At 38.7% G+C, this 24,341-nt stretch overlaps 1 protein-coding gene across 1 annotated transcript in view; it reads left to right on the top strand.

The window, feature by feature from the left end:
- Window positions 1–1,114: 1,114 nt before the first annotated feature.
- Window positions 1,115–24,341, top strand: part of LOC139463986 (ETS translocation variant 1-like) — an 80,556-nt gene continuing 57,329 nt past the window's right edge. The window contains exons 1-3 of the mRNA XM_071245464.1: window positions 1,115–1,218; window positions 13,026–13,136; window positions 21,367–21,414. Coding sequence (XP_071101565.1) covers window positions 13,034–13,136; window positions 21,367–21,414 — 151 coding nt within the window. The 5' untranslated portion in view covers window positions 1,115–1,218; window positions 13,026–13,033. The remainder of the gene's footprint in view (window positions 1,219–13,025; window positions 13,137–21,366; window positions 21,415–24,341) is intronic.

Genomic DNA, 24,341 nt, shown 5'->3' with positions numbered 1-24,341 from the left:
TCGTAAAGCACCAACGCTACGACACGCAATTAACTTTTAAAATGCCTTCTACAATTGACAACATGATGTGTTGGTGAAAATCATCCCGAGGTCGATAGGTTTTGATTGTTTATACGTATGTCAGTTATATATATATATATACCTGTTCTTCACATCTGCACTTGAATCTTACTTCATCAGCGGGAAAATGAATCTTTACATATATGTCGACACACAAAGTGCAATAGCTACTTGAAGTTGCCGACCGAAGATGACGCTAGCTAAGATCCCGGTCCCTGCGCATGGTGTTAGGGACGTTGACGACGGCGGGTGCTACGGCCACAATACAATCTGACAACAATGCAGCATCGATCCGGCTCCAAATGAGCAACGCTCAATCTCAGTACACAGAACAAAGGCTTGTCCGCACTGATTTCTCTCCCGCTCCCCACTATAGCGCTGCCGTTCGTGTTGATGACACCTTGAGAACATGATTGGTTGTTGTGTTTTAATGTCGTTTGTATATATTTTTTAAACCATACTATCATTATTTATATTGTTATTATTTGCTTTTCAAGGATACAAACTGTTTAGGATTGTAAGATAGGATTGTAAGTAAGGATTGATCAAATATTTCTTTACGTGTATCAATTAGTTTCTGTTTTTTATACTCACGGCCGAATCATAATAATTAATCTTAAGCTAAACACAGACAAGGTGAAAATACACATATAGTTTTTAACTATTATAATAATTGTGGGCATGTTTTAATTCATTCCGAAGCCATTTTAATGAATACATTGTAGTTATGTACTACGATAGTTCGTGTTTCATTTCTCGTTCACGTGCATTTACGCCCTGCTTTTGTCGAGCCTGCATGTACCGTTATCAAGTGTATCGTGCCAAACACAGGGCAGTTACAGAACCACACGCTTCATTCCTTCTCTACCATGGGAATGACGTAATACAATCACGTGTCGTCGCGATTTCATCCCAGGTAGAGATGTGCGCCGTCGATCAAAGCTAGCCACGCCTACTGCGGTCCCGCCTCGTCCAATGAGAGCGGACTGGGATGAAGATGCAACACTGGCAAGTTGCGAGAGTTGGACACTCTAAACACTATTATCACGGAGTTTGGATGACATGTGGTTCAGATATCTACACTGGCGTTTGTACTGAAACCTCGGATTATATCTCCATGTCTTTGTCATAGCCTGGGATTTTATCAAATAAGCACAGGTAGGTCAATGTTTTATAACACAATAGTTCTATCATATCCGAATCCAAAATGCATACTTTTAACGTCATCATCGTGACAATGCATCTACACACATGGAAGTGTATGTTTTAGTGTACACTTGTGAAATTTAGCTATTTACCTTAATAATTCTGTATTAATGTGAAGTACACAGAATGTAGAAAACAATACACATTTAAATTTCTGTTCTTTATTCATATATCTTACTCTGAGTTTCTTTCTATTTTGGCCTTATAGCTTGTAAATATCATGCATAGGTCAACCTACTTTCGCAAAGCAGCAAAAATAATTTCGCTGTGTTATCAGCAACTAACGTTCCTTATTTTCTGAAGGCATCTGAAAGGGTGACAGTATATATATTTATGCTTATATACGTGTATCTTAAATGACAGGAGCGATTTAGTTTATTAAAAGTAATAACATGATAACATATCTTTTCCATTGCATATGGACGTGCAACTTATCTTATAAAAAAAGAATTTAGATTTCGGTAGTTAAAAATATTCAATAGAACGTTTAATGTTTGGTAATTGTTATTGACATTTGGCATGTACTTCGTATTTACATGGTGTACGCAGTAAGTAAACACCACACTGTACGTATGTGATAGGAATCAGTGGTAACTATATTATAAACTATGTAAGATATGTCTCTTAAAAGGAAGAATCTGTAGATCTGTTATCAGTGTCAACAATAAAATACGTAAAGGAATATATTCCACTTATGTCTTAATTCATTTACTTTGTATACCTGTAAAAAATAAAACAATTTTCATGAATGTGCTTGGTTTGAGAAGACAATCTTAACGAAATCCTAAACCATACAAACATATGAGAATAAATATGTTATTTCAACATACTGAACAATAGCATTATACATAATATTACCTTTTAACAACCAAATTATAATATCATTGAACGATCCACGAAGGTGTTCTTATGCAAAACGTGTTATTTGCTTGATAATTAAAATGTTCTATGGCATCGTTGTTATATTACATAGACGAAGGAATAACTACATTTATGGCATGGAACACAGTTTTTACCATCTTTGCATGGTAGTTGAAATATGGTCTCTTCATCCGACTCATTAAATGATGTGAGACAGTATCAATGATTGTAGATAAATGAAATGTGGGGATGTAAGTCCAAGGATTTACATTGCTAACAGCAACATATAAGTGTTTTAAGGCCTCAGGAAAGATTTCAAAAGGTTTTATGGTAGACGTGTCGAGGACATTCCCAAATCTGACGCATCAGTGACAAAAATGATGTCAGATACAATTCCCTATCTTGACTTGTACCAAATGTTCCCGTGTTTTAAGGTGAATAGTCGACTTGCCTTTGCATGTGTTTGAGGCGGTACCAGCGTTGGGACAGGATACGCTCACCTTTTTGCGAATACCTGGTGTCATCACTATTTGATGGGGATTCAAAAACACATGCTCATGGTATAGTCGGAATCGTACAATCAACTCTGCTTCTAGCAGTGTTGTCGTATGAACATTGACAGATTTTTCGTTTTTATTTACATCTAACAATAACACGCAGTAATACACGCAGTAACACACACACACACACACACACACACACACACACACACACACACACACACACACACACACACACACACACACGCAGTAACACACACACACACACACGCAGTAACACACACACACACACACACACACGAACTACCCATTGACACATTTTTCGCTTCTTTAATATGGAAAATGTTTTTCAAATAGTTTGATATAATATTGTCATTTAAAAAATATAGTATGCATTAATAACATTATATAGACATAACGCACGACTAGTGTAAAATATGTATAGCGGAATTATACGATCGTACATCAAAATATGAGAAGCTATTCATTTTAACACACATTTATGATTATCTCATGTTTATAATAAATATACAATGTATTACTGCTGTTTGATATCTATATAATGTAACAACTTTATTGGTCGAAAAATATAGACCTTTCTCTACAGAGTATATTTGCTTTGTGTAGCATTGAACTTATGTGCAGCAAACATTTCTCCAGATATTAACACTGAATTATCGCCCTAAGATTCCAAAAGAACACGCATGTTGGGTAACATAAAAATATACAAGGTTGGTGGGGTAGAAGGGTTTTCTGTGCGGAGTAACACTATTGGGTATGTTAAGCACATGAGAAAACTGCATATTTCGGTTTAACTTGGTTTAAAGACAATTAAAAGAATATATTATGATTGATATTATATATATTGCGTAAATAATACATGCTATAATTAAAAGGTCGTTAAATGAATAACAATACAATGTAAACATGTATTCATCGAACATATGTTATAACATGTCACAATTCTGGTGAAAGACCATTTGCATGTAAGGGAGACATGTTGAATAAAATATGACCATACATAACAAAAAACAACCATCTACACTATCGGGATGTTTGGCAGGGAAAATATGATGGGAACAGACAGATCATAATTGCCAGGACGGTGTAAACAGACACAGATCTAAATACCAATCAGGAATTTATATCACGTCTTGTTCCAACACTATGATCACCAGCGCGTGTCAAGCTTGATAGAAACTATGACTGTTTGTAGATGCGAGTTAATTTTTATTAAATAAAATATGTCATATAAAATTCTCTAAGCATCTTTAGAGACACAGAGATGTGTCCCTAAAAAATAAGAGAAAAAGTAAACAGTATTTATATTTCGAAATATCCTAAACATTCCACACCGAAACAAAACAATGATGATATTTAAAGTATGTTTAATACTTTAAATATCATAAAAGTCACAAAAATGTTACATGTTAATTAAATCAAGCTGATATATATTTAATTTGCACTGACTGTGTGAAACACTATTTCGGTTATAAGTTTGTATAAGGAGATATCCATCGGTATTTTACTCTTTCAATCCAGTAGTAAACGAACAAGGAAATATCATCATGAACATATTGTTCTGTATATCTGCACATTTACCCCCCTCATTAAGTGACGCCCTGTAGCTAACCCACAGCTACTTAGACCTTCATATTTGTAATAAATATCATATAAAATATTCTCATTTACAAATATTAGTTTTATGAAGGATACTATCAACTAATATCCCTTACTGAAGCATGCGACCCCGCTATTAACACCGTTTTACATCGAACGTGGGAAGGACCCTGGGACTCGTTCATTTATACACTAAACTAATATTTGTTTAGTGCTGAATCCTATCAGAACCCGTGTGTTATTTGTATGAGATGTTGCCAGATAAAGTGTTTGATAATGACTTTATGCTTCCCTCTAAGTTATTACTGTAGATGGTATCGGACAGGCACGTGTTAATGATATGGGAGCGTCCTGAATTCACAGTTTGGTACGTTTAAACTGATAGAACAATATATGGCAACATGCTTTTACTCGAAATTAGGTATAATTTGATCATTTTGAGCGATTGTATTAAAGAAGATATTGAAGACTTTCAACTGGTCTTACATTTACTGAAAATATAAATATCAACTTTAAAATATAAACAAGTGTGTTTATTTACATTGTTTCTTCGCAACCTTTGTATGAAATCTCCTAAAACGATGTAGTGAAGACCGCACAGCTACACTTCTGTGTTATTTATGTATAACGTGATACCTTTTTTAAATCTTCATATAATTGCTTGATCAGGGTACTATCATATGAACAGAAACATGGCATTGGAAGAATAAAGAAGCTGACATCCGTAGGTCGACTCATGAAATCATTCATGTTCTGATATGATATGAAACAATACTGATATCTCAAGTATGACCAGAACTGTTTTACCACCAGCACATGATGCATTAATGCATACATGCTCTGGCAGTGGGGATATATCTGTAACATGTGCATGCTAAGAGCATTGAGAAAGATAGGAAAGACAGCCAGGAGACAAACAAGCAATTCCGTCTTGTAAAAGCTCTGCCGCCTTGATCATGTCCTTCGCGCGTGTTGTCTTCAGAAGCGTTCAAAGCTTGTTACACATGCGATGGCCATTTCATATCAGCGTGTTATATTTGAATGGCTAAAGCCACAAAACACGTGGTCTTATGTTTACAATGATGTCATCGGATGTCGTGTGCCAGATGGGTCACAATCTCTAGGATCTGCTGAAGCGATGCAAACTACCGAACCTATCATCAGCTTAATTACTGTTCAAAATTTTGAATATGAACAAACCAATTTGAAACATACATTATACTTGCTTTAATATATATATAAATAACTCTTCAAGCAATACTAGGTTAATCGAGTTATTGAGGTATTCGAGATATGAAGATGTTTATTCCTTATTACATTGTTAAAGTACACACAAAATGACTCTGAAAGTTCTCATGGAGTGCCAGTATAACACTAATTTACTGTTGTAGTCGGAATGTGAGATTCTTTTTCTAGAAAAGGGTTCTGAATAATTCTATTCGCATTATTATCATAACTATATATGAATTTACAGGGAGAACTATGTACATATATATATTCATATACTAAGGTTGTCACTTTATAAAAAGTATGCTTTTTATCTGTTTATTTTGTATTACCAGTATATTTTTAAAAACAGTCAATGGATACGATACAATGGATATGTTCAACAACATGCACAGCAAATGTTTCAAATCAAATTTGAATACCTCTACCTCTACTCTGGAAATTTCTAGAACTGTGAAATACATTTCAACCGCACTTAGAGACACATACGCCGAAACAGGTGCTTTAATGCAGTTTTACCATGTTTAATATGGCTGCAAGTAATCAGATGGCAATTTATTAATTGTGTTTTATTGACAATATGGATCTCTTTCGATCCAATTTTCGTATATCGTATATATTTATTTATTGTGTAGTTAACAGTTGGAATCTGTAAACACAATATTGTCAATTTAGTGTATCACAAGCCCTTACACGCGTGTCCGGGGTTTATTAATGCTGTGTTTCTGTGTGTGCTATCTCCTTGACACACATCACTTGCCATGTGTTATCTTACAACACGTCACGGTGGAAATTGAGGGTAATAACAGTATTTCGTTGGATTAATTTCATCCCAAATGAAACCTCTTTGTAAGGTTGTTCGTATATTAACATCCATATTATCATGAATACAACGTTGGGAATCCACGCGTAAAATTGCCTATGGAAACAAAACAGATCAAGGGTATCCCACGATGTGTATCAGTTAATTATATAACATTATCGGAACAAAGAAAGATTGCAGTGCAGTTTTTATATACGTCAAAGAAATATGTGTGTGTATGGCGGGATGGGGGTGGGGTGGGTCGGGGTGGGGTGGGGTGGGGTGGTGGTGGGGGTGGGATTGGTGTTGATGGTGGGGCTGACATAAGGCAAATTAAAACGTATATGACGGACGTGTTTGAAGAGGTATACTAGTTACAAACGGAATGGGTTCAAAACCCAGGAGTTTGAAAGAGAAGGAATTTCGAAAAGAACGAGTGACTCTAAGGATGGAGCGTTTTTAAGAGAGGGGTTTCTATTCGAAGCTATTGGAAGTGGCATGACTTTTAGAAACCGAAAACGGAAGCTTAAAAGAGCTCTGAAAACACAGAAAGAGAGAGAGAGAGAGAGAGAGAGAGAGACAGAGAGAGAGAGAGAGAGAGGGGTGTGTGTGCAGAGAAACAGCAGGAGAGAGAAGATCAGTATTTGTATTAACATTCATTGTATGTTTTTGTAGAAGGGTGTTTGAAGGTGTCAGAGACAGTAGACAGAGACAGTAGACAGTAGACAGACGCCTGTCTGTGCCAGCTCCAACACAATCAGCCGTGATATCGTCCCCCTTCTATACAGGCTGTCAATCTGTTGATCAGTTAATGAAACCCTAGGACACAATACGCCCTGTCTGACCCGAACACGGTAATGTGAATACTATGTTTGCGTCGGATAACATCTCCCTGCAGAACCTGGGAACAGTTACTTATGGGTAGTCATAATTCCACAATTTATAAAACTTCAAGAATATGCTCAAATAATGCCTTGGTTCATCAATCTAGACCTAAAACCATTGATTTTCGCAATGGTTAAAATAAATAAATTTGTTTTGCCTGAAAGAGTTATGATATTGCGTTCTGTTCTCTTGTTCAAGATCCTTTTATACACTCTGCAACCCTCATCCTGAAACCCTCTCTCTGACACCTCACTTTGAAACCCTCAATCTGAAACTCTCACTGTGAGACCCTCACTCTGAAACCCTCTCTCTGACACCTCACTCTGTAAACCCGCAATCTTAAACCCTCACTTTGAAACCCTTACTCTGAAACCCTCATTCTGGACCCCTCACTCTGAAACCCTCATTCTGGAACCCTCTCTCTGACACCCTACTCTGAAACCCTCAATCTGAAACCCTCACTCTGAGACCCTCACTCTGAAACCGTCTCTCTGACACCACACTCTGTAAACCCGCAATCTGAAACCCTCAGTCTGAAACCCTCACTCTGAAACCCTCAGTCTGAGACCCTCACTCTGAAACCGTCTCTCTGACACCACACTCTGTAAACCCGCAATCTGAAACCCTCACTCGGAAAACCTCACTCGGAAATCCTTACTATGAAACATTCACCCTGAAACCCCCATTCTGAAACCCTCATTCTGAAACCCTCACTCTGTAAACCCTCACTCTGAAACCCTCACTCGGAAACCCTAACTCGGAAACCCTCACTCGGAAACCCTCATTCTGAAACCGTCACTCTGAAACCGTCACTCTGAAACTCTCACTCTGAAACCCTCACTCTGACACCTCACTCGGAAACCTTCACCCTGAAACCCTCACTCTGAAACCCTCACTCTGAAACCCTCATCCTGAAATCCTCACCCTGAAACCCTCACTCTAAAACCCTAGCCCTGAAACCCTCACTCTGAAACCCTCACTCTGAAACCCTCACCCTAAAACCCCCACTCTGAGACCTCACAGCCAATCGTGTCACTGGTTCGACACGAGACCGGTCCATGCTCTATTGTTCTTGTATTTTTTTAGCGCATCATTGATCGTACATATGGACCTTTACTTACATTGAGAAACCAGTGTGTGTATGTAGGCAATACTTATTCCTGTTCTGTTATACTGCACATGTAGTATGTGCTAAGAATAATAGGGGATCTTCTCCAGACCCTGAAATAGAATATGACTTCCAAACTGTGTACCATTATTGGTGGCGCTGTATGTGTTTTATGTATAAAGAAAGTGCAAAGGGTGACCAAAATACCACATATGTGGGTCTTTCATCGGTGAATTGAGGTTGAAATTGGAAGAAATCAATGCAAATGCAGGGCAGTAGTTTATGCAGTGTTAAAGCTGTGCTGTCAGATTAGCTGCAAGGAAAAAACAATATGGGATGTTAAATTCGTTCTTGTTAAATTAGTTTCGATTTTATTCTTTCCTTCAAATACTTATTTGCATTACCATTTATCTTTTGCGAATCCTTTTTACAAGGTATTACACTATAAATTAAATCTTAACTGTTTAGTTTAAAAAATCTCAAATATGATTAATATGATACACACCTTGACGTTAGTCAACGAAAGTGAAGAACGATAGATGAGGTCCATGTGCCTTTAACACAGCATGGTACACGCGTGAGTGAGTTTTCCCATGTAGAATTGTCAACTGGTTACTATGCTAATGTGTTCAGTGCTGAATCTCTATAAGGGCATTCTACGAGAGCCAAGGTTACTGGGTAAACTAGCGTTGAACAGCAGTCTGCAGTCTGTCAACACGGTGGTGACCTGTACAGTGTTATCTCCCCAGTCTAATCACCATCAGTGTACATGTTATCTAGTTCGTTGAAAAATAGCACAGTCTGTTCTCGTTATCATAGGATAGTTCATATTGAACCAAGGGATCTTTTTGCATATCGCCATATGGGTTTGTTTGTTGCTTAACGCCGCACCTAGCAACATTTTCGCAATATTATAAATATCCAGTATATAATCGAGTCTGGACTGGCGATTGACATCATGAGCATCCATGTCCTCAATTGTATGACATGCAATCAACCAAGTCACCGAGCCTGACCACCCGGTACCATTTAGTCACTCCGTACGCCAATCATAGCTTGCTGGGGTTGTATGCTCTCACACAGCTTCCCCACGAGTGTACTGCTATATGATAGAGCTGATTCTACTTAAGCTGCAACTTACAAAGATATATTGCTCTTTTCACGTCTCCACCAAACAGCAAAAAAGCCCCCAGCTAACTCTGGTGAGAAGACGAGGCATGAGTGGCCCAGTCGTCTAAGGCGCCGCAATTCGCTGTACAGGGTTGCGTTCCCTGAAACCTATGATCGTGGGTTCGAAGCCCGGTTCGCCCCGATTTTGTTTCGAGGTTTGTCAGCACCATATCCGTGCTCGTGGGTTTCACCAATGTCGTAAACGCCGGGGCCCAGCATCACTTCGGGCTTTCCTCCCACATTAAGCTGACACGCCTTGATATAACTGAATACTGCTCAAAGTGGCGTTAAACCCAACTCACTCACTCAGTCACTGATGACACTTAAATGGGGATCGGATGTCGCAGTAGATGCAGCGTGTGAACGGTACTTGGATGTGGGATAAACTTGATACGTGATACCACTCTCATCATCACCTGGCTGATGGTGTATCGTGGCAATCGGAAGTGCATCCATGCTCACACTTTCGACCACTGGTTTGGTTAAGCCTTGAAATATAACAGATAAGCAGGGTTTTAGCTTAATATTGTTCACGATGGTGTTAAACAGCATGCCTCACTCACCACCCTCTTCTAAAATGAACGTTCATTAACACATTTAATACAACCCTTTTTAGTTGGCTAATGACATCATAGACATGGCATATACATCATTCTTAAAATAGCGGTTATACAGCGAGAAATGACAAACATAACAATTTGGAAATGATGCGTATTCTTAATAAGGATAAACTATGTGGAAACCAGACTTTTTTTAGAAGTCGTCAATATACACTAATGATTGGTAATAAAAGAACACATTATAGCAACGTTTCGTTGCAAAAGCTTTGAGCAATATGTTTGCCTCGTTCTAGCACAGGGGCGACTCTCAACATTGCTTCATAAGGTTCCACGGTACGTCAATACAAATTCCAAGACCTACTTTTCAGAATATCATGGCTGTCTTTTGCATTTACACATCAGGGATTTATGGATTTATATAAGAAATGTTTGGCAGCATGGGATACATTTGTAAATAGTCCAGTCAAAGGGAATAAATTCTGTGTCGCCAGATCACCGTCTCCAAGGCCTTCGAGGACAGGTCACGTGACTGTACTCTCCCAAGTCAATGAGAGACTGGTAATTTGGGTTGTCAATCCTCCGGAAGTTGTTTAGCACCAAGCCGGAAGTTGGATAATGTGTGCGCACATGATTTGTATGTCAAGATCTCTTTATTGAACAACTCTTCATGTGAGATGTACATCACGTATGGCTGCTCGGGACATCGTTAATTACGTGAAGACAAACCTCACCATACGCGATTATCCATTTGTGGTGCATTTTGTGCGCAGTCGTCACCTGCATTACTGTTAAAGAAATTACAAGGAGCCATAGGTTGGAAAGGCGTGTTTACTCAACATCAATAATTCAACAATATGGGTGAAAATAAGTTGCAACTACGAATCTAACACGAAATCTATATCAACAGGGGATTTTTTAGTCACAAAACAATTTTTTTTCAGTTTATGGTTAGAATGTGGTTTCGGGAAGGAGTGAACATATTTTGTGACACGAATTCAATAACGTTCTTATACGTCACTGGCATAGGTACATGAGTGGTTTCTACATCTCTAGAAACATATTCACGCATCTTGTTGCTTTTTAATTGTACTTACATGAAATATTTTTTTAAATACACTTTCCAAATATTAGATGCAAAGTGAAAACTTTCTTATAGAGATACATCACTTAAACAACTGATTGCCACTGGATCACTTTGATGAACAATGGTAAAAAGGGAGGCTTCAATAGGGGTTTAGGAACATGATAAAAATAATGTTTACAAATATAAAACATATTAACAATAAAAACAATAACTATAATTATTTTTCACTACTTTTTCTTCTAAGAAAGAATTTCAAGTTCTTCTTTCTTTCTTTCTTTTTCTTTTTTTTGGGGGGGAGAGGGGGGGGGGGGGGGGCGAAGGGGGATTTACTGGCGATTTGACGCACTAAAGTTCCCAGAATATTGGTGTTCTCAACTCAAGGAGCAAGTTACGTCAGATGTTGCTGGGACGGGGAACTATATAAAAGTTCTGATCCAGTACGTGTCACAGCTTTGTCCCTACTTAAACCGATTGGATAAGGCTGCTGATATTGTAGCTGATGGTTTAAGCGACACAAAGTTCTACACCGACTGATGGATATTTGTATATAACATAGATGAAGTATACACCATTGTAGTTGTTTTGGGGTTGTGTTTGGGGTTAACACGGATGTGGCCGATACAAGAGGTTAATTGATGTTTGGTGTTACTCATTTCACAGGGTTATCTACTGTTTGGGATACAAGGAATATGTGTATGTTTCTATTTTCTATATCTTACTTCACACGAAGGCTTTTAAATATCGCCACCAATAATGAAGCGTATGCCAAAGAGTAAAAGATGTTTGTGAATCCTCGCTCATGTTTGGTGGGACAATTATTGTGTGTACCATATAACTGGCAGTTCGATACATAAGATCTTTGTATATTAACCGATGTGGCAAAATATATCGTCAGTTATACTACCCGTTAACCGATGTATCAACATAAAAGGTGTCAGGAACACTACACCTTAACCGATGTCTCGACGTATAGTGCGATGGTATATTACACATTATCCGATTACTCGACATATAAGGTGTCAGGAACACTTCATGTTAACCGATATCTCGACATGTACGGTGTCGGGGAGTCTCACGTTAACTGATGTCTTGACATAATGTGTTTGGTATGTTGATAAAAGTTTTGTTACAATATGTTTGGTTTATGCCAAATACAATTCTCATTCTTGTATATATATTACTAAAAAGAAGTTAAAGAACACCCGATTCTTTTATATTACCATAGTTAATCTGTCAAGCCTTTGGGTATATCGTACAATTTGTATATTTTGAAGGTTAAACGATGATTCGATGCAAAAGGTTGTTGCACATACTACAGCCTAGCTGATGCTTCAAATATACCCAGTGGATTGTTGCATATACCAAAGGTTAACATGTGCTGCTTCAGTACATATGTTTTACATACCTCATGTTAACCGACAGTTAACTACAACACCGACCCATTTCGAGCCAGGTTAGAATAGGTCTCCAGCAACCCATGCTTGCCGTAAAAGGCGACTCTGCTTGTCGTAAGAGGCGACGAACAGGATCGGGTGGTCAGGCTCGCTGACTCGGTTGATGCATGTCATCCTATCCCAATTGCGTAGATTGATGTTCATGATATCAATCACTGGATTATCTGGTCCAGACTCTATTATATACAGACTGCGTTTCATAGCTGGAATATTGCTGAGTGCGGCGTTAAACAAACAAACAAACAAACAAACAAACAAACAAACAAACAAACACAAAACCATTGTTGTATATATTTTATGTTAACCGATAATTTACAAGACTACTTTTCTTGCATACGGCACGGGTTAAGACACTGTGTGCTAGCAGGTGCCTGCTTCAACACTGTGCTGTAACAGTGCTCCGTTGCATATACACTGCGTTAACCGATTACGTACTATAGTGCTACTGCTGTGTATAATTGACGTTAACCGCCACTTTGTTAACACAGGTTAACCGATGAAGGACAGTAGTTCTGACAGAGACACATCTAGTCCCCATGACATGAGCGTGAGCCTCAAGCGGAAGAACCCGGATCCAGAATTAATACACGATTCAGAAGGTACGTAAACTACATATAAAATACAATGCACCTTCATGAAACGTTTATTTGTTTGTATGTTTGTTGTTTAACGCCGCACTCAGCAATATTCCAGCTTTATGACGGTGGCCTGTAAATAATCGGATCTGGACCAGACAATCCAGTGATTGACATCATGAGCATCGATCCACGCAATTGGGATACAATGACATGCACCATCCAAGTCAGCGAGTCTGACCACCCAATCCCGTTAGTCGCCTCTTACGACAAGCATAGTCGGTTTTTATGGCAAGAATGGGTTGCTGGAGACCTATTCTACCCCTGATCTTCACGGGGAGAGCACATATGAAGTTGTCATTGTGGAAGGCAGTTTTAGGTTCAAAATCTTTTACTTCAATAATATTTTAATTTTCTTGTAACCAAGATATTTTGTTCTAATATGGTTAATAACTAAATCATATTTGAGACATTTTGTTACACGTAAAGTAAATCTATTGCATGTTCTTAAGAAAAATCTAAGATGAGCATCGATCTACGCAATTGGGATACAATGACATGCATCAACCAAGTCAGCAAGCCTGATCACCCAATCCCGTTAGACGCCCCTTATGGCAAGAATGGGTTGCTGGAGACCTATTCTACCCCGGATCCTCACGGGTCTTCGACAATGTGACGTCAGGCCTGAAATGTATCTATTACTGGAATCACGCTAATGGATAACAATCATATCATAATAAACACTGTAAGTGGGTCACGAGGACGGGTTTTCTCAGGCGTCGCAATTTCTGGGAACAATTGTGTCCCCTTGTCTGGCCAGGATCTGCTGTTGTTTCGAATTCTAGATTTTATCCTATCATAATCATTGGTCTGACAGTAGCTTATCTGCGCTGACAAGCCGTGTGATCACTGAAATATTGTTTAGCTCAACTTACAGACCGCCTTCTTGGTCTAGTGAAGAGAACGCCTTCCCGGAGAGCGACAGGTCGATGGTTCGATCCCCGGCCTCATTATACAAAAAGACGTTAGAAGATGGTACTTATTGTTACTGTGCCTGACGTTTCTCAGCCAGTTTAACTCACTTTGAAATAAAACAACAAAAATTCTGGAGTAGGATTATTAATGTTGCAACTCAGTGTTGGATATTTACTACTTCATTTAAGCTGCCGATGTTGTCAGAGAAATGAATACTTAGAATGGTCAAAGAATTTGACAATTCCCCCGGGACACCTAAAACGACTTTTATCGTTGGAGTATTTGACATGGTCTCCAGTGTAACGTTATGATCAGGTATATCACTGCCACTTCACAAGGATAACTGTTTCTGTAACTCCATCACTTGAAGGATGGGCTAAAACAACAAAGAGTATTACAACTCTCTTTAAACGACTTAGCCCAGCCTCACGGACTTTTAGCATAGGCTTCTAAATCACTTCTTTGGGAATGGTGGGTATACTGCTTCATTTCACGTATTTATTTATCATTGCTCTGATCATACAAAATATACATACATAACTGCACTGAACATCTCACATTAACATTATTTAAGCGAAATCAGAACATGAAATGTCCACATGTACGTCAAGATAGGAAGATGGGAAGATGGGTGTTTTGTCACTAGGGAGCATCATCATGGGGTAAGAACCCCACCCCTGGGAGACGAGCTTGTCCCCAGGGCAGCAACCTGTGTCTCCACGTGCTTACCATAACAAGGAAGTGATAATTCTGTCAAGCCCTCGGGTTCAAGCGTGAGGGTCGGGCCACCATTTTGAAGGGTTTCCACGGTTTGGCTCCGGATACGGCTTACGATGTTGTGTCGTGGGTTAGAAACCTTGGAACCCGTCCCACACGTTGGGCGTTTTGGGGCTGGGAATGTGACTTGGTTTGCTTTGGCAGGGGTTTGTTGTTATAGGAACCTTTTCTTTGAAATTCATTATTTTCCTTTCCAATTTCTGTCTTTTCTGTGTTTGTTGTTTTTTCCTCAACCCTTTGACTGCCTGTGATGTAGCATAAGTTAGATATGAGGAACAAATAACATTTCTTTTACTCATCAACGAACGTTGTGTCAACGTTCGCAACACCTACATACACAACGACAACTCGGATTCGGCGCTTTCAAGTTAATAAATAAGATTTATTAGAAATTACAAAAAAAATATTTTAAAAGTTGTTCATTCTTAGCTATTTGGCATGAGTTCTGGCTAAACTACGTCAAAGCTATAAGAATTCCACATTCTATTGGAATTAAGCATTAAATGTCACATGTCAACTTCATGTTGCGAGGGGCCGAATATGGGCCAGTGACGTCGTTATTTTTTATGTAACCTCATGCAACAATGACACATTTCAGCCAAGTTCCAATATAATCAACGCACCTCCCATACCTTGAGGTTAAACCGAGGATCTGTGCTCTACTTACAAATTAGGGACGTGATTTTTTTCACTTGTGTTGTTGACTAAGATTGGACACAATGCGGTTTAACCTTGGTGGTGGGTCGATGGAAATTGAGCAAATTGTGAAATGTGTTTAGATCGTCCATGATGTTGGTTTAATTGATTTTAATTGCAATGAATCATGTAGAAGTATTGAAAGAATTTAAACATTTTAAAATGGAATTCAAACTTTTCTCATGATTAAATAACACATGGAGGTTTTGTGACAGGTGACTATTTCGCAACATTTGTGATGCCTTATTTAGACCTTTATCATGCAACACACTGAACTAAAATTAGTTATGGCATTCATACCAAAACATACATTAATATGAAAATTTAGCATGTTTTGTTTGATGTCTTCAGTAGTTTTATTTAATACAATTATGAAATTTTTTTATGGTTGACATTTATGATATACTTTATAAAATCGGGTCGACCTCAGACTAATCCAAGTGCCACATAAACTCCTAAGAATAAAAGCGAAAACGCTTTCATATGAAAAGCTCTGAAAGCAGAGTTATTTGTACGATTCCCACTGTATCAGAAGGATGTGTTTAGGAATCACTATCAAATAGTAGATCCACCTATTCAATCCAATAACCCTAAAACTAAAAACAAGTAGAAAAACCCCCAACTAAATGATATATTATCAAAAATAAAATAAAAACAATGATCAAACTAAATCAATAATACCGATAAGAAGAAAATAACTAATAAGAAGAAACAAAGCGAGCCAAAAGCCATCCTTTATGTGACCAGTTTAGTAACCTGTGCTCAATCATTGTGTATTTCTGTTTTATTTAACATTTAGACTACACAAATTATAAACACGGGGCTTCATACAGTAATACCATCATATTAATACCAGCCATTCATACCAGCACTGCATTTGTTTCTGAATAACAACATGTATGGTTTCTGCGTAGGCAATAGTAACGTCACCAAGATTGACCCTCCTAACTTCAAGAAAACGCTAACTAAAAAGTGCACACCAAGGGTCTGATTAGCCTTACTTGAAAGGGCGGGGGAATCAAAAGGTCTCTTTATAGCTTAGGAACATAAGCCACTTTGACCCGGGTAAATGTAAATACATCTACACATCATTAGCTGGGTTGTTGAGTTGGCGGGGAAGGAGATAGCTGTTACGAAAATAGTGATGGTGTTGAGACGCTTGGGTCGCTATTGTGTCAGGATTGTGTTTGTGTGAAATGCTGATTTTGTGATATTTCTGTCGTTTTTGTATTGTACTGAAAATGTTTTGAGGTAGCGTCGAAATAAAGTTTTCTTTTTTTATATTTTTACTGTGTGAGTTACTGCTATGAAAAAGACATGAAAACAACTAGCTTATGAATCAAGGGTTTTGAAGACTTGCAGGCATTTCACACATTTGTGGTGATCCTTTCTCATTATTTTCAACCCTGTTTTACCTTGTACGTCCATTGGAACCTGTTTCGGCAGATAAAACAGATTATTCATTCTCTGTTTGATATTAAAAAAACCCAAAACATTAATAGCTAAAGTTGTTATATGTTTCAAGATAAAACAAGTCAATCTCTTTATATCCCACTACCTAGCCTTTCATCCTCTTTATACCATCCATCACTCCCCAAATGTGCCACAGTCCATCCGTATTGGGTGGTTAACAGGGCATATCTACCCCAAGGATTTTCAAGTACGTCATTCAAACAAAACACCAAGTTGTTTTTAATATGGAAACCATTAACTGCCGGGTAAAAGAAGGTATACACACATGTTTGATGTTGGATAAACGTAAACCAAACAAGAACTGGTTATTCGATGGTGATGTATTTGATATTGGTCTCATAGTTTGCAGTGTTTCTGCGACAGTTTTGACGTTTTGATAATGTTGGATTTTTTTTATCGAATCTGATTTTCAAGTCTTTACTTTCTTTTGCCCGGCCATTTAGTTAACGTGTTCAATTGCTTGTAAATATCTCATTAAGATAAAGATATACATTCACCTCCTTGTGGGTGTTTAAAGCCCCGTCATCCTGGAATAGCGGGCACCACAAGCACGACAGCAATGTCACAACGTGTCAAATTACATTGTCAGGGTAAACAAGTCACTGTATCTAAGAGGCCGTAAAACGTGTCGAGCTGGAGGAGGCAACGGGGCTGTTTTTCGCGCAGTCTCCAGTGACAAATGTGCCATTTCTGTCTCCGTTTTATTCAGTATGTGTGTTCAATATTTTGAATTTAAGTAAATCATACGATTACTGTTACTCATTCTGATTTGCTATCTACTCATCCTACTTCTACTACTACTCCTACTACTCCTCCTACTACTACTACTACTTCTACTACTACTACTACTCCTACTACTACTCCTAGTACTACTACTACTACTCCTACTCCTACTACTACTCCTACTACTCCTCCTCCTACTACTACTACTCCTTCTACCACTACTACTACTCCTACTACTCCTCCTACTACTCCTCCTCCTCCTGCTACTACTACTACTACTACTCCTACTACTACTCCTACTACTCCTAGTACTACTACTACTACTACTACTACTCCTACTACTACTTCTACTTCTACTACTCCTACTACTACTCCTACTACTCCTCCTCCTCCTACTACTACTACTCCTACTCCTCCTCCTACTACTACTCCTCCTACTACTCCTCCTCCTACTACTACTACTCCTTCTACTTCTACTACTACTACTACTCCTACTACTACTACTACTACTACTACTCCTCCTACTACTACTCCTACTACTCCTACTACTACTGCTACTAATCCTACTCCTTCTACTACTACTACTACTGCTGCTGCTACTACTATTCCTAATCCCCCTCCTCCTCCTACTACTACTACTCCTACTACTACTCCTACTCCTACTACTCCTCCTACTACTCCTCCTACTACTACTACTCCTACTACTACTCCTCCTCCTCTTCCTACTACTACTACTCCTACTCCTTCTACTACTACTACTAATACTACTGCTGCTACTACTATTCCTACTCCCCCTCCTCCTCCTCCTCCTCCTACTACTACTGCTACCTCTACTACTCCTACTACTACAACAACAACAACTGCTACTACTGCTGGTGCTACTACTACCACTACACGTGAAGATCCGGATTAGAATTGGTCTTCGGCGACTAGTGGGATCGGGGGATCAAGATGGCTAACTTGGTTGATGCAAGTCATCGTATCCCAACTGTGTAGATCATGATGTCAGTCACTGGATTGGTTGGTCCGGACCCAATTACTTACAGTCCTGCCGTCATATATCTGGACTATTGCTGAGTGCGGCGTAAGCAACAGACGGCTACTGAATCTAATTCTGCTACTGCTGCTGCTACTGATTCTATTACTACTACTATAGCTACTGCTACCACCACCACCACCATACAACTATTACTACTACTAATAATAAATTACGATGGTTACACTCGAGGAAATAACCTGTATCTTGAAGTACATAAAAATACCTACATAAAATGTATTTAGGTAATAAACCGAGGAACAAAGCAGTATTCGTTTATACTGCTCCGTAGTCCATTTTTTTCTTTAAAATGTCAGAGCTTCAGGATTCGTCGTACAGTTTTGTGTTTGTTTGAACTTTACAAAAATACGTACTATACACCATTGATAGCATGCAGAGTTTTAAATTTGCAGACATCAAAATAACTTGAGACTTAACAAAAAAATTGATTGCTATTATAAAAAAAATAACAACCAGATCTGTTGTCGCGCAGGGACCCCATAGCCTTATTTGAATAGTAGCGCGAACTGTTATAAATGTATTTGAAGCTGACGGGATAAGGAGGTTGACCGAAATATGAAATATATCCTTCCGCAAATAATCACCCATAAACAAAATAGTGCGGTTGCTGTTCTGGAAATTCCCAAATGAAGTGCGGGTGACGACAAAAACCCATTCATACTGCGACACTTGGACATTACCTCGCTCCAGGTTTCAATTTAGACGTGTTGAATTTTACATGAGAATGTTTTATTGATGGTAGCAATTACTGTGGGCTGCGCCAGGCCCAAGTGTTCATACAACTCTACGGGAGATCCGTCCGCGTCCTATCTCAACACGGTGTGTGTGCATTTTCAGTCACTCTTTGCCACTTAATTGTGTAATATTTCACAAAAGTCCCTTTGCCATGCTGGCAACTCTATCCATATTTCTCACCACCCAGTGACGTCTTAGCACGTGCGCATGACCCGCAACTTGCGAGCAGACGAGATTGTCTTCTCGCCCGTGGTGCGAGATTTGAAACATGAGCTCTCGCGGACAGGCGAGATCTTAATTCAAAATGGCGCTTTGTAATTAATCCAGGAATGACCAAAGGCGGGAAAATGATCAGATTGGCTATAATAAAGAGATTAAGGCTGGTTCATTATATATTCAGGCCAAAGCAGTGATCCAAAATGCTTGTTTCTGATGTTAAGCATATCATATCAAATATGCATGCGCGGAACCTGCTTCCAAGTGTAATAATTGCTTTTCTCTCTCTTTGCTTCAAATGATTATAACTTTTCATTTTACCGTCGTCGCGAACCTCCTTCCGCTGGGGAAGTGGACACGGATGGTATTGTCTCGCTTTCACGACAGCTTTTAACGTCATGTCAATAACAGACGTACGTTTATTACTGAGTTCAATGTATACTCGTATAGTTTGTTTTTTTCTGAAGACGGCGTATGCCACCAAGTCTGATACGCAGAGAAGTGTTCTCAAAGATAAAATTAACATTCCTTTCCCATCATCCCTAACCATACACAAAAACAAATCAAATCCATAAACAAACAGAATCATTTAAAATAAGGTATCACAATATACATTATATAGAAAAATATTCTACTAAGTATTATCCCAGGTAACAAAACAACTTTATCTGGTAACGACTTTACTCTTGTTTGAAACAAAGAAACAAAATAAATTACATACACAAACAAACGAACCATTACTAAACAGTATCGTAATATACATTAATAAGATATATCTTTTGGTGAGTTTTTACCTGGGTAACAGCTTTTGTTTAAACGAAAGAAAAGCGATTGGGATTTGTAATAGGAAATAACGATGGATAGACAGATAAAATAACAAACGAAATATCAGGGGAAAAACTTGACACGGAGTCAGACACTACTAAGGCATGTAGGTCTACAAACGTAAGCCCCTTGGAAAGCTCAAGTGTTTTTAGTAGGTTCGGATACATCCTCTAAGCACAATGATATAGTCTTATACAGATAAATGTAAGCGGCAGAAGCTGTTTCCATAATCATTAAAACAAATCAGCTAAAGCAGAGTCGATTGTACGATCCGACTATATCATGAGCACCTGTTTATGAATCACTTTCAAACAGCGATGATACCAGGTGTTCACGAAAAGGTGATCTTATCCTGTCCCACCGTTGGCACCCGTCACAAACACATGCACAGACAAGGCACTTGTTCACCTAAAAAGCACATGTCTACCATAAAAACATTTTGAAAACTTCGCTGAGTCCTTGAATGTTGTAACCTTGATCAAAGACTTTTGAGCAAGAGTAATATGACGCTCTTTGAAAACTTCGAAGTAAGAGCATGCTCGATTGTACCTCAAAAAGTAGACACCAAAGGGTGGAGCTGTTGGAATATTGCTCGACAAATACAAATAAAGATTATGAAAATGTATAAACACATCTTTTGGAATATTTATAATTGAGATATGTTTGTACTATCGAAAATGCATGCCTCTGTCTTGAAACCCCTTGTCCTGAAGGTGGATACGACTGAGAGTCATACGTCATGCTGTAGAGTTAATGTATGTTTGTATGGTCTTTCAGAACTTTTTGCCGACTTGAGTCAAATGCAGGAGACGTGGTTAGCAGAAGGTGAGTTAGTTTATCTCTTATTGTGGAGCAATGTTAGCAGATATCACACTGTTCAATGGATATATATGTTTGTAGATCAGATATCGGATTGTGGATGTCTGTAAATATCCGATTGTGGATATATGTTTGTATAAAAACAAACTCAACTCCAGACAGGCAGTGTGTGAGACATGTGTGGATGTGTGTGAGTGTGTGTGAGTGTGTGTATCTCGGATACTACCTTGGTGTGTTGGGTCAAATGACATCTGAAATATATATGTGCCAAGTGTCTGAGCAACTGTGGAACGATGTGTGAACAAACGTGTGACACTGTCTCAGACACGAACGTTTATGTGCCAATCTGTGTGACTGTATGTCTTTCAGCGTCATGCATACGGCCATGTTGAATGCAAAGTCCGTGGGATGACCAAAATGTCTTTTTGTATATATTGAGTGAGACAATGTGTGTTTGAATGTGCATGTGGGAGGGATCACGTCTTCGTAAATGTCTCCCTGTCAGTATGTCTCAGATGGTCCGTATGTGTCTCAGATGGCCCGTATGTGCTCACACGTCACCGTGCGTCTGTACGGTACGAACAGGGACCAAGTGCACGCGCATGTGTGCAGTAAAGATGTGCGATCTGTTCTCGTCTTCAGTTATCGATTTCTCAACACAATTGTTGCAGTTCACATAAAGGGCTCGCCTGACTATCAAATCAATCTAGCTGTCAGCAGTGTTGTGGAACCGGTGCAAGAAATAACAGTTTTTGAACATCTAATCTCAAGAGACATGTGAACAGTATCCATGCTATAAGTTTCAATCAAGTTAATGAGGGCGATATAATTAACTTGTGGATACACTTCGACATACTTATTCAGTGATTCAACTTTTACACGAAATGTGTTACACATCTTTGACAATACACGGACATACTTAGTCATGCAGAAAGTCCAGATATCAAACGATGGGCAGTGCACAATGTTCCAATTTACTTTTCCCGAAGAATGATTTGATCTTCATGTTCGTGATGCCCAAAGATGCAGTGGGATCTGTTCTCTTGAAGGTAAAGACATGGAGAGGTTCTGGAAACATTTGACGTTTTATATTTAGTACATACAACGATTATGCCCAAACAGATTCCATTGGGCGTAAAAGGGCGAAATAGCGGTGACAACTATATGAATGGATCACTGAAGATCAGTGATGACACCTGGTGTTCGCGAAAGGTGCAACTTTGTGCAACTAGTACGATATAATACCTCTATGAGACTTTGGTAACATCAATACCATTTCAAAACATATAAACCATTGGCTGACCTTACTTTGAATCGAACTCATTCAAATTACATTAATTTTATTGTGTCATGAAATCTGAAAAGGATCTATCGATCTAGTGATACAAATTTATTGTCTGCTGGAAAGATCATTTCATATGTGGTAAAGGAATCATAGCATTAAGCAGTGGAAACATTTCATTATGTGGGAAATGAAATGTGCAATACAGAAACTATTACAGAAGAATTGCTTCTCGACAAAACAATAGGTACAGTTATAAATTACTCTCTAAAATATTATCAAACTCTGTCTATCGCAGTACCATGTACAGATGCCTCACGGATCCGCATCTCCCGTTGTTCAAAGCCGTTTCATTTGGGTTAAGGAACCGCGAAGTTGACATGATATTATTACCTTCTGGAATAATCTACTCTGACCATTACCCGATCATTTAACACCTTTGTAAACACCTAAAGTCCGATCAGCTTAAGTCTTTATGCCAATTCAATCACACGCCAACGATCTAAAAGAACATGCCACAAAATTTAAGCCGTTTGACCATGCTATCCACTCTGCGGACATCTAAATCCACATTAGTCTGGTTTGATTTGGTTATGACACGCGGGTAACTAGTTTACGTCAACAGTGTGCATTGAGTCTGAAAGGGTCATAGACCCAATTGCCATATGTAGGGACAAGGCGATAGCTAGATTGACTCCGATCTCCATATTTGAATTGGTAATGTGCCACCGCCTTTACCAGCATTGCTTCTCTTGATTGAACAACTGTTTTCATCCCATATGCAGGTGTTTTCTTGCCATTGATGGTATCTAACATGTATGGGTGCTGTTGATGGTTGTTTCTCGTGCATCTTGCCATTAGATTCTCGTCAAATGTCTACAAATGAATTGGACACTCGTTGAGTGATGCAAATGTTTCTTTGGATTGAATTAAGAGCCCTACTGGCAGAATTAACGACAGATTAGTTGACCATTTCTAATCATTCTTCTATCAGAATACTTCTACTAAATATGAATCTAGTTAGCAAAATCAAATCACATTTATGTCTGCATCATGTAATGGCTTGCGTGACGTACTTCTTTCGCTCAGGACATACAGTAAGGAATAAAATGTTTGTCGTTTAGTTATAAGGTGATATAGAGTGTAAAGAAGCCCATTTGATCTTGGCATTTCAAGTAGCAGAACTGTTAAAGATTGAAATTATTGACAAACCACAAATTAGTTAGGCAGCGTTGATCGCGGAGAGAGTCGGACAGCTTGACCCCTGTGAGTTTCTAGGGCTTCGCTCCTTCGTGGCATTATGCCCCCGTTCATACAGCAGTGAATTGGGTACCCGGTAAGATGATATGGCAGTGTGACTGTAAACCTCCTAGACCCTCATGATGGAATCTGGCGTATTATATATTGCTTCATTATTATATACAGATTGAAATAAAAATGCAGCATAGAGATGTTGGGTGATCCTGGCAGAGTTGGACTGGTTAGGCTCATCATCAGCTCAGGACCTATCTACACGCAGCCCAGACAGCGAATGGGACTTCTCCTAGAAAGTGCTGCCTTGTCTAACCCACACAGAACTTTTGGGAGAATGTGAAGACTCCCTATTTTATAATTATTAATTATATTCTCTTCGGCGCAGCATACTTCTTCG

The sequence above is a fragment of the Haliotis cracherodii genome, unplaced genomic scaffold (genome assembly GCF_022045235.1).
Source record: "Haliotis cracherodii isolate W230 unplaced genomic scaffold, xgHalCrac1.p SCAF_16, whole genome shotgun sequence".
NCBI lineage: Eukaryota > Metazoa > Mollusca > Gastropoda > Lepetellida > Haliotidae > Haliotis > Haliotis cracherodii.
Note: the sequence above shows the minus strand (reverse complement) of the source record. Positions and strands in the feature narration are given on the sequence as shown.